This window comes from Chrysochloris asiatica, unplaced genomic scaffold (assembly GCF_000296735.1).
Source record: "Chrysochloris asiatica unplaced genomic scaffold, ChrAsi1.0 scaffold00140, whole genome shotgun sequence".
NCBI classification, from domain to species: domain Eukaryota; kingdom Metazoa; phylum Chordata; class Mammalia; order Afrosoricida; family Chrysochloridae; genus Chrysochloris; species Chrysochloris asiatica.
The window spans coordinates 3,044,875-3,055,417 of record NW_006408658.1 but is presented as its reverse complement, the minus strand read 5'-3'; the positions used below and the strand labels follow the sequence as shown (position 1 = coordinate 3,055,417).

Below are 10,543 nucleotides of genomic sequence, written 5' to 3'. Positions count from 1 at the left end.
AGCAACCCATATAGGATTTCTGAGGAATGGCTGATGGGCTTGAACCGCCAACTTCATGGTTAGCAGTCCAGTGTTTATCCTACAGCGCCACACCAGGACTCATCATATATGATTAGCAAATGGAAAGCGTGCATGCCAGGCCATATGAAAGATGAATAAATTAGCATTGGGAGCATATCAATAATACACATTACTGAGCATGTGGCATGGATGGAGTACATTCATGTAGATGCTATGGTGAGAACGTTTTATAGGATGAACTATCTGAGTTAAATTCCAGGACACATTACTTACTAACTTTATTATTTGAGCAAATCTCTTAGCCACTGAGGGCATCAGTTCCCTTATTTAACAAGAAGATGATAATAGTGCACCTATCTCATGAGATTATTTTAAGAATTAAAACTGTCAATATAGAAATAGCGCTTAGAACACTACTGGATTCAGAGTTAGCACTATTTAAGTAGTATGTGTATTGTAAATTTTATCTGTAACTCAAATCAATTCCTTCATTTTCTTACTTGCTCTATGGTAGAACCTCCTTGCACACTCTCCTTAGGCTTTCTTCCCAACTAGAAAAAGTGAAACTCTATTTCTAATGCTTATATTCTCCAAGTAGCTTTATTTTTCTTATTATAATGGCATTAGCATGGATATTTTTATGTTATTATCTAGAAAATAAGGAATTAGAGATGTTGAAGCTTGATGCAGAAATAGAAAATATTCCTAATTAGATATCCAAAATTGCTTCAAGATTAAATTCAATAGAAACAATATACAGTGACTACATATTGGGCTATAAACCAAATTCAATCAAAATTTTGGTATCATGTAGACAGTGTTCTTTGGCTGTAATGCTATTGTATTAAAATCAATAATAAAACTGCATCTAGATAATTCTCATATTTTCTGTTTAACTCTTGAATTAAAGAAGATAAAATAAAATAATAAGAAATAAGTAATAATAAAACACTAAAATAATACCTATTTAATGTATCAAAATAATTTGTATTTATAATAAAACTCACTTGAAAGCTTAAAGTATAGTACAATAAAATATCTAACTTTAAACTTACAAAAATAGAAAAGGAAAGTAGAAATAATGAATTTATGAAAGGTAGAAATCAATCTATCATAAAGCAAATTAGAGATAAATAGGTGGTTCTTTGACAAAGAATGTAGCTCCTTGAGAGGAAAAATTCTAGTAGAGTAACAAACTTCAGCAAGATTTGCCAGAGAGAAATAAATGGGGAAAATATATAAAACTTTGGAAATGATAAAGATAAGAATGATAAATGCTATAGATATTATATGTAGCCCTGATGTAGTGCTGTTGGGGAATCTCTGGACTGTTAACTGCAAGGTTGCTGGTTCAAACTTACCAACTGCTCTTGGAAACCCTATACAGAGTTGCTATGAGTTGGAACTAACTCTTCAGCACTTAACAACAGCAACAATAAGAGATATCCTAATGTAGTCCTAGTGTGGCGCTGTGGGTTAATGTGCCATACTGCAAAGTCATTTGAACTGCAAGGTCGGCAGTTCAGGCTCACCATCTGCTCCTGGAAAACCCTATACAGGGTCGCTATGGGTCAGAACTGACTCGACATCACTTAACAACAACAAGGTATTAAAAACAACCTTATATTAATAAATTTGGAATTTCAGGCAAAATCGAACCATTCTTAAAAGTAAGACTGCTTAACCTACCAAAATTGAGCATCTCTAGGGCCAAGAAAGTTTTAAAATAGCTTCCAGAAAAATTGACAAGAGCTTAAGGTCGTGGGAATTTGGAGTCCTGGTTTAGTGCTGTAGGATAAGGTCAGTTTGAACCACAAGGTTGGGCGATTCAAACCCGCCAGCAGCTTCAGCAGCTTCTCCAAAACCCTATAAAGGGTCACTAAGTCAGAACTGATTCGACCTCACTTAACAACAACAATGTGTAATAAAAACAGCTTATAGCCATCCTCCCTAAGCCACCCAATGTGCCAGACAAATTAAAGACATAACACTCAGGTTCTGTAACAGTAAATGATTTATTGGTAGTAAAATTTACTCCAAAAAAGGAAACAGTAAAAGCACCAGCCAACCATTCAAACATTTTACCAACATGAATGTCAGGACAGAACACTCATCAACTAGGCATTCCACCTCATGGTAGCAAGAACTTGATTCCTAGAATTGTGAAAAAAAATTACTTTCAGGAACAGAAAAGAGTTAAACCAAGTCTTAAGGCAACATTCAACATGCTAGAGGTAATCCACTGATAGTTGCAATTTCCTTGCAAAGTTGAACCCAGTTCTTTTTAGCAGAAATGGAGGTCTAATTGATATAACATATACCCAATACCTTAGAAAGAGAAACTAATTTTCCACTTGGTATAACTACTTCTGCATTTTAAAATAAAACAATGTTTAGAAGCACAAGAATCTAGCACATTTTACAGTGATTGTTGTTGTTGTTGTTATGTGCCATCGAGTCGGTTCCGACCCATAGTGACCCTGTTTACAGTGATTAGATGCCAATAATTACCTGGTTAATTTGTTTTGTTAAATTAATACTTAAAAATATACATATAATCAATACTTGGTCTTATTCCCTCTTTATCCTAAGCAAAAAATAAATAACTTTTCTTAAATCCAGATATTGTTGTTGTTGTTATAAAGTGCCATTGGTTCTAATACATAGTGACCCTGTATAGGATTTCAGAAGCTTTAGGAATCTTTGCAGGAGCAGAAAGACTTATCTTTCTCCTGGGCAGCAGCTGGTAGGCTAGTGGTAACAGTCCAGCCCTTGTCCAAGCATATATTGTTTTAAAGGAATCTATTCCAGGTGATACTGCAGGATAAACAGTGGACTGTAAGGTCAGTTTCAACTGCAAGGCCAATAGTTCCAACTCACCAGCCACTCCTCAGAAACACTATGCAGAGTCGCTATGAATCAGAACCAACTCTACGGTACTTAGCAACAACATTGCAGAAATGTAACTTTTCCTTGAAAATAGGGATCATATCTTAATTTTCCTAGAAACTATTAAAGATCCTATACCACTTAATTTTTAAAAAATAAACGAGTAATGTTAATATTGCTATAAAAAGTGTCATTTTACTTTGTAATGCTCTCTGGTGCTTAGAGACCTGACTTCTACCCAGGGGCCCAGTGATTTAGGGTTTACAACAATAGAGGACATGAAGATACTCTAAGATGGAAGCCAGGCAAATCAGTTCTGAGTGAGATCAGGAAAGATGATACCTTCAGAGTTATTGTCTATGGTTCCTATATCCAAGCCCCATTGACACTGTGAGTGGGGAAATATTGGGGTCGAGAAGGAAAAAAAAAGCAATGGGGAAAATCTTCACAAATCCAACTTTCCAGGTACATTCCTATAGGCTATGGATTTAAGTGTTCATGAGTATTCTTTACCACATAACTTTATGACTAGAAAAGATCTCTGGTAGCATAGTGGTTACAAGTCAGGCTGCCAACCTCAAGGTCAGCAGTTTGAAACTACCAGCTGTTCCATGGGAGAAAGATGAGACGTTCTGCTCCCGTAAAGATTTACAGCCTCGGAAACCCTGTGCAGGGTCCATGGTATTTAACAACAACAACAACAACAACTAGGACTAGAAGAACTATTCACTGTGCAATGGACTCCACATGTCCAAGATCAGCTATGGGCTCCTGAGAGTATCCTTAAAAGGAGCCTTTAGAGAAGATATAAGGGGGTTTCAACAATGTTACAGATAAACAGAATTTTTTTAAAAATGGAATTTGTCCATGAACTTTATGAAGCCCCCTCATATTTAAATTTGTTTAAATTTATGCTTTTATGTAGAATCCCCTGAGTACTTTCTGTCGTATCTGCCTAGTCTTCACCCCATAGACAAGAGGATTTAATGCAGGTGGCACAAGGAGGTAAAGTGTGGCCAAAAGCACATGGATGTGATGAGGTACATGTTGGCCAAAGCGGTGAGTGAGGAATGAGAACATTCCAGGAACATAGAAAATCAGAATGACACAAACATGGGATCCACATGTGCTAAATGCTTTAAGTCGGGCCTCACCACCTGGTACCTTTAGAACTGCCCGGAGGATGAGAGCATAGGAAATACCAATTACCAGAACATCTGATCCAACCACAAACAGTGCCACTGCCAGACCATAGGCTCGGTTCACTGTAGTGTCTGAGCAGGCAAGTTTTACCACAGCCATATGTTCACAGTAGGCATGGCCTATGATGGTGGTCTTGCAGAAGATGAGACGCCGCAACAGAATGGGGAAAGGGATGAGAAGGAGTAATCCTCGCACCAGCACTGCCACACCAATGCGCGCTATGACTTCTGGATGCAGAATGGTGGAATGGTGCAGAGGATGGCAAATGGCTACATAGCGATCTAACGCCATGGCCACAAGCACACCTGACTCCATGGAGGAAAAGGCATGAATAAAAAACATCTGGATTAAGCATACAGTATACCCAATATCATGGGCATGAACTAGGAGTACTGCAAGGACTTTGGGTGCAGTGGAGGAGGCCAGAACAAGGTCAATGGTAGCAAGCATGGCCAAGAAGAGGTACATGGGTTGGTGCAGGGATGGGTCAGTCCAGATAATGAAGAGAATGGTGACATTTCCCACCAAAGCAAGAATGTAAAGAACACCAAGGGGCAATGCTATCAGTTGCTGGATTTCCTCCAAACCTGGAATGCCTATTAGGAAAAAAGAAGGCTGAGGTAGCTTCCAGCTGGAATTGCTAAGGGTCATCATCAATGACTTAGAGAGAGTAGAGGGAAAAGAAACAAAACTCATGATTTGTCCACTCCTGATGAGTTCTCACATTGTCCAGAGCTGGATACCATCTTCTTGAGAAGAATAAAGATGCTTAAACAGCAACACAGGAAATAAAGTTAGATGCAAGAAAGAGAGTCTCCTTGTATAGAGATATTTATTTAAGTGACACATCCTATGACTGAAGTAGGACACATTATTTTATCGAGAGTTGAGTAAATATATGCTGCTTTGGAAAAGATATTTAAACTCTACCATTCAATTACAAGGAGCTCTGGTAGCGTAGTGGTTACGAATCGGGCTGGGAATCGCAAGGTCAGCAGTTCGAAACTACCAGCGGTTCCGCGGGAGAAAGATGAGGCGTTCTGCTCCCATAAAGATTTACAGCCTCGGAAACCCTGTACAGGGTCACTATAAGTCGGAACCGACTCCACGGCACTTAACAACAACAATTCAATTACTTATAATTTAGAACTGTCAACTGTAAAGGATCCTTTTTATTGCCCTCGAAACTACACTATAAATAAATAAGCTGTTTTTCAAATTAGTGGTTTCCATGATACAGCACTCTACAGTTATTCCTTCTACATTCCCAACACAGTCTCAGTCACTTTGGGTTCTTCCATCTGTTTAATGTCTATTCCATAGTTCTATCCTCTCCTCTCTTCCGTGTTTCACACAATATCTCTGACTAAGTTCATTTATTCCATGGTTTTAACTATTTTTATACTTACATTTCTTCCAAATTTTTTTATTATAAATCAAAGATCTGATTAAAATACAAGTTCATCTTTGTATTTGCCTTCTGTACTTCATCTATAGAGTGCTGGTGTGGCACTGTGGGTTAATGCACTTGACTGCAAAGTCAGTTTGATCTGCAAGGTTGGTGGTTCAAGCTCACCAGCTGCTCTTTGGAAAACGTATACAGGGTCACTGTGGGTTGGAACCAACTCAACGGCACTTAACAACAGCACTGCATCTATACTACATAATCAATATATTCAAAATGGAATTAAACCACCTATTATTCTCCAAATCCTCTCATTTTTTCCTATTTTTGTGGATCACAAATACCCATATTACTGGAGACCTGTTATGGTACTGTAGGATAAGTATTGAACTGCTAGCTATAAGGTTGGCAGTTCAAGCCCACCAGCCATTCCTGTAGAGGAAACCTTATACAAAGTTGTAATGAGTCGCTAAAAATAAACTCAACAGCATTTAACAACAACTACCTACTCAACATAATCCAGAACTTTGAAAACTGTCATTACTCATCCTTCTCTCTTATCCCTCGTGCCCATTCATCAACTCCTGTTGACATTTATTTTTAACTTGATAGCATTGGGTTACATCCATTTCATCCCCTTAATACCAATGATAATGCTTTAGTTCTGACTCCTAACTTGTCTAATAGAGAGGGTTCCTGAGATCTTTCTGCTGTGCTATTAACCCCTTTCCAATTCACCCTTACCCTGAAATCAGATGGGTTTTCCTAAGATGCAGATGTCAACATTTCACCCCATCATTGAAATCCTTTAGTGAATTTAACCTATGGAATAAAGCCATACTTTGAAGACTAGCGTAAAGGTATGTTTTCAAATGCTATCTTTTGTCTACTACACTTGTTTCAGTCCTGGAATCACAAGGAATCACAAGGTTGGCAGCTCAAAATCACCAGCTGCTCCTAGGAAGCCCTATACAGGGTCGTTATGAGTTGGAACCAACTCAATGGCACTTAATAACAAAAACAACTTGTTTCATACTTAACATCCTTCCATACATATGTTTTGCTTGAGTCATTCTAACATTCTTGAGATTACAAGAGTACACCATCCTTTTCACACAGGACTTTTGGATATTTTTTCTTAGTTCCCTTTTACTTGAGTTGGTTCTTTCCATCCGTCAAAGTTCAGAGTTCACTGTCTCCTGCCTCTTTGAAGAGTTCACTGACTGAGCTAGGCCCACAATGATTGCATGAGCAGACTGTTATTCCTCCACAACTTTATGTTGTTGTTGTTAAGTGCCATCAAGTCAGTTCCAACACATAATGACCCTTTATCGGGTTTCCAAGAAGCAGCTAATGGGTTTAAACTGTCAACCTTGTGGTTCACAGTCCATTGCTTTATACTTTAAATTATAAAAATACTATTAGTGTCTTTATAGTTTGATTCAAGAGAAAGGGCCATAGCTCATTAAACTTGATAGTTATATGTTACTATGGTGGAGGCTGCACAATGTAGTGGGGAAAACACATTGCAGAATCAGACATGGGTTTACATTCAGATCTTTTCATATTCTAGGAATGAAAATTTCAGACTTCTTAAACTATCTGAGTCCTCATTTCCTTCATCTGATGGTAGAATAAATAATGCTAACTTTACTGGTTTACTGTAAAGATTAATTAGTGTGACACATATAAAGTACTATTGTTGTTGTTAAGTGCCATCGAGTTGATTCCTACCAATAGCAATCCTGTATAAGGTTTCCGAGGAAAGACTGTGTGAGCTTGAACCACTGACTTTGCAGTCCAGCGAATTAACCCACAGTGCCACACCAGGACTCCATATAAAGTACTAGTTAGTACTAAATTACAGACAACTACAATTTAGGTTAATCGATGAATTGTAGTAATCATTATTATTCACATTAATAGTAAATGATTTCTAAATATCACAGGCCTCTTTCATTTTTTCTGTCTCCTTTACTGTTTCAAACTTTTGATATGTCTACATCTCATCATAATATTATGAACATATAGTGTCTCTGTCATCCTCATGGCAACACAAAACGTCAAATAAATAGCTACTCTGTCACTTTCTTCACATGATTCAACCCACATCAATTCAAACAAAAAAGGCTTGAAAGTATATTTGTGCTTATACATGTGTGTTAAAATATATGTATGCTCTCAAATAATTAGATTTTTCCATATAATGTAGAGCCCTGGTGCGGAGCTGTAAGAAAAGTACAGGACCACTAACCACAAAGTGGGTGATTCAAAGCCACCAGCTGCTCCTTGAGAACCCTGTATATGGTTGCTATGAGTAAGAACTGATTCAATGGCATCTAACAACAACAATATAATGTGGCGTGAGGACTCTTGTGCATGTAAAGACAAAAAGAGTCAGAAACGCCTCCGTTCTTGTGGATTATACATCAATATATCAGTCATTGTCTTTACTATTTTATTTACCAAACACTCTGAGAACAGCAACTGTAATATCAGAAATATCCAGCTTTGACTGCACTGATAACGTACAGTCACTGTAATATATTTTTTTAATGAAGAACTGTAAAAAAATAATCTTAGCAAAAGTCATATGCCAGTGCTTAAGACTTTAATACTGAGAAAGCTAATTCTTTCTTAAATACCTTGCTTATAGGGCAAGCCCATTCTTGTGCTTTGGTTGAGGTGTTAGAGAAGAGAGGTGTACTTGTGGAAGGGTACCGTGGCTGTGGTAAGAACAGTTTCACTGGGGCAGGAAAGGCTCCACTCAAATTATAGTGAATGAACCACAGTGGCAGAGACACTTGTGGTTGATTTGAAACCAAACCACACTCACTGTCATCGAGTCCATTTTGACTCATAACAACCCTGTATAGGATTTCCAAGGCTGTAATTCTTTATGGGAACAGAAAGCATCATTTTTCTCCCACAGAGCAGTTGGTGGGTTTGAATTGGCAACCTGGTGGTTACAGCTCAGTGCTTATCCTACAGTGCCACCAGGGCTCCTTAGAGTGACTTGTTGTTGTTGTTGTTGTTGCTAGGTGTCATGGAGTTGGTTCTGACTCATGGCAACCCTGTATAGAATTTGAGACTGAAAATCTTTGAGGGAGCAGAAAGCCTCATCTTTCTCCCACAGAATGGTGGTGGGTTTGAACTACCAACCTTGTGGTTAGCAGTCCAGTGCTTATCCACTGGGGCTCCTTTAGATTTGCTTATTAAGAGTGTATTAAAGTAAACAAGAGGTCCTTGTGTGAGTCTTCGAAAACTTCCAAAAAGTTGTTTTTATTGTTGTTAAGTTCTATCGAGTTGGTTCCCACTCGGTGATCCTGTATAGGGTTCCCCAAAGAGCAGCTGGTGGGTTTGAGCCACCAACCTGTAGTTAACAGTCCAGTGCTTATCCAAAAACTTAGAGGTAAAAACTATCTAGCCATGAAGCAGAGAGTAACTGGCAAATAACAAATGCTGTTCAATACTTTCTTACTCATATAAATTCAATCCAAGTGATTTGTCTTCTGTGAAGTTGTCCTCAAATTATTTAAGCAGCATGACTTTTATTTCTTATTATATCACTTTACCTGCTCTGCCACTGCATTATATTTGCACCGTAAAACCCTTTTGTGTGTTCATCCCTAAAAACCAGGCACCGTGCTTTGCTTATTGCTACAGTCCCAGGTCAGGTTCCAGAATTCCTGGAATCCAATTGGTATTCAGTAGTGTTTGCTGAATAAGGAAATATCTATATGATTACACAAAAGAATAAATAAATGACTAATTGAGTATCTTAAATGATCCGGGAACTACAAAAACTTCACAAATCAAAGACTGGATTTAAAGGCTAGGAATGATGTAGCAGGAGGTGGAGCCTCTATGAGAGATAGTGACTGAGCCTTCACATTCCTCATCTTAGTGATGCTCTAGCAAAAAAAATCACTGTGGAAATCTCTGCCATATGAGGTTATGACAGAATCTTAAGTGTGTGTCACTACTGGTCGCTTCTGCTACTTCCTTTGGCAAACAGGGAATCTCCTCTATGGGCTGTCACCTGTGTCTCTCTCCTTAGTCTCACTCATAATGTCCCAGTCTCTCAATATTGAAAAGGGGAGATTTTCAGAGACATAGAGAGAAATTAGGGAGGCCATGATAATAAAGCAGTAAGAGCAGGAGAGACAGAAAACAAAGCAATCAAATGCAGAGCCTCGAGTGACAAATCTGATACACATGTTCAGTAAAATACAACTAGCACAAAGGAACTCTTCTGTTAGTCTCTGGGCTGTCTCTGTGGGTGGAATGCTTTAAAGTCCTATGTCAGACTTGAGTGAGACTCCAAAACATAGAGAGAAGTTGAGAAAGGAGAAAGTTCCTGCACTCAGTAAAGTCTCACAATCTCTGTTCTAGGAACACCCTCAGTCCCCAGCTCAGTTTCCACGATGACCTTCAGCCCCAATTTATGAATAACAGTGATGAAGAGGATTTCTGATTCAGAAGCTCTGCACAGCAGTGTCTGAATGCCAAAAAGAAAACAAACAAATCACACAAGATCTGGGCAAAATTTTTACAAAGATACCGAGCATGAATACTGTCTCAGGCAAGACTTGGGTGAAAGATGTTAATTTGCTGTGTCTACCACATGTGCCATATATAAATGTGAAGATAGTGTCTAGGACCAGCTAAATTCTCTTGTGAGTGCCCCAAGTTGGTCATGAAGGTTTAATGGGACTGATAGGTGTCTACAATCTCACAGGTAACCTGGCAGTAATGTGTGATCTGAATGGTAGAGACTAAGAGGAATGAAACAGGAAAGGTTCGTTTTAAGGAACCAGATCCTAAGAGACCAGAGTCAGGGGTAAGCAAGCTGACAAGTACTAAGAAGTGTCAGCCAGAGATATTTGGTGTCATACTAATCAAGCTCAGAAGTAAGCCCTGTCAGAAAAGCTGTAGAAAGGCAAAAATCAGTTGTTAATAATCTTCCCTCAAGCTATAAATCTTAAACATAACCTCATTTTCCACACCTGAAATCCCAAGCAA

General features: G+C 38.4%; 1 protein-coding gene across 1 annotated transcript; it reads right to left on the bottom strand.

Moving 5' to 3' along the window:
* Positions 1-3,819: 3,819 nt before the first annotated feature.
* Positions 3,820-4,809, bottom strand: LOC102842911 (olfactory receptor 52L1-like). Its single transcript, XM_006870203.1, has one exon. The coding sequence runs from the start codon at positions 4,807-4,809 to the stop codon at positions 3,820-3,822; it is 990 nt and encodes a 329-aa protein (XP_006870265.1).
* Positions 4,810-10,543: the final 5,734 nt, after the last annotated feature.

Excerpts from the sequence above, each read along its gene's own strand:
- LOC102842911 (XM_006870203.1), bottom strand. The coding sequence starts at position 4,809 with ATGAGTTTTGTTTCTTTTCCCTCTACTCTCTCTAAGTCATTGATGATG.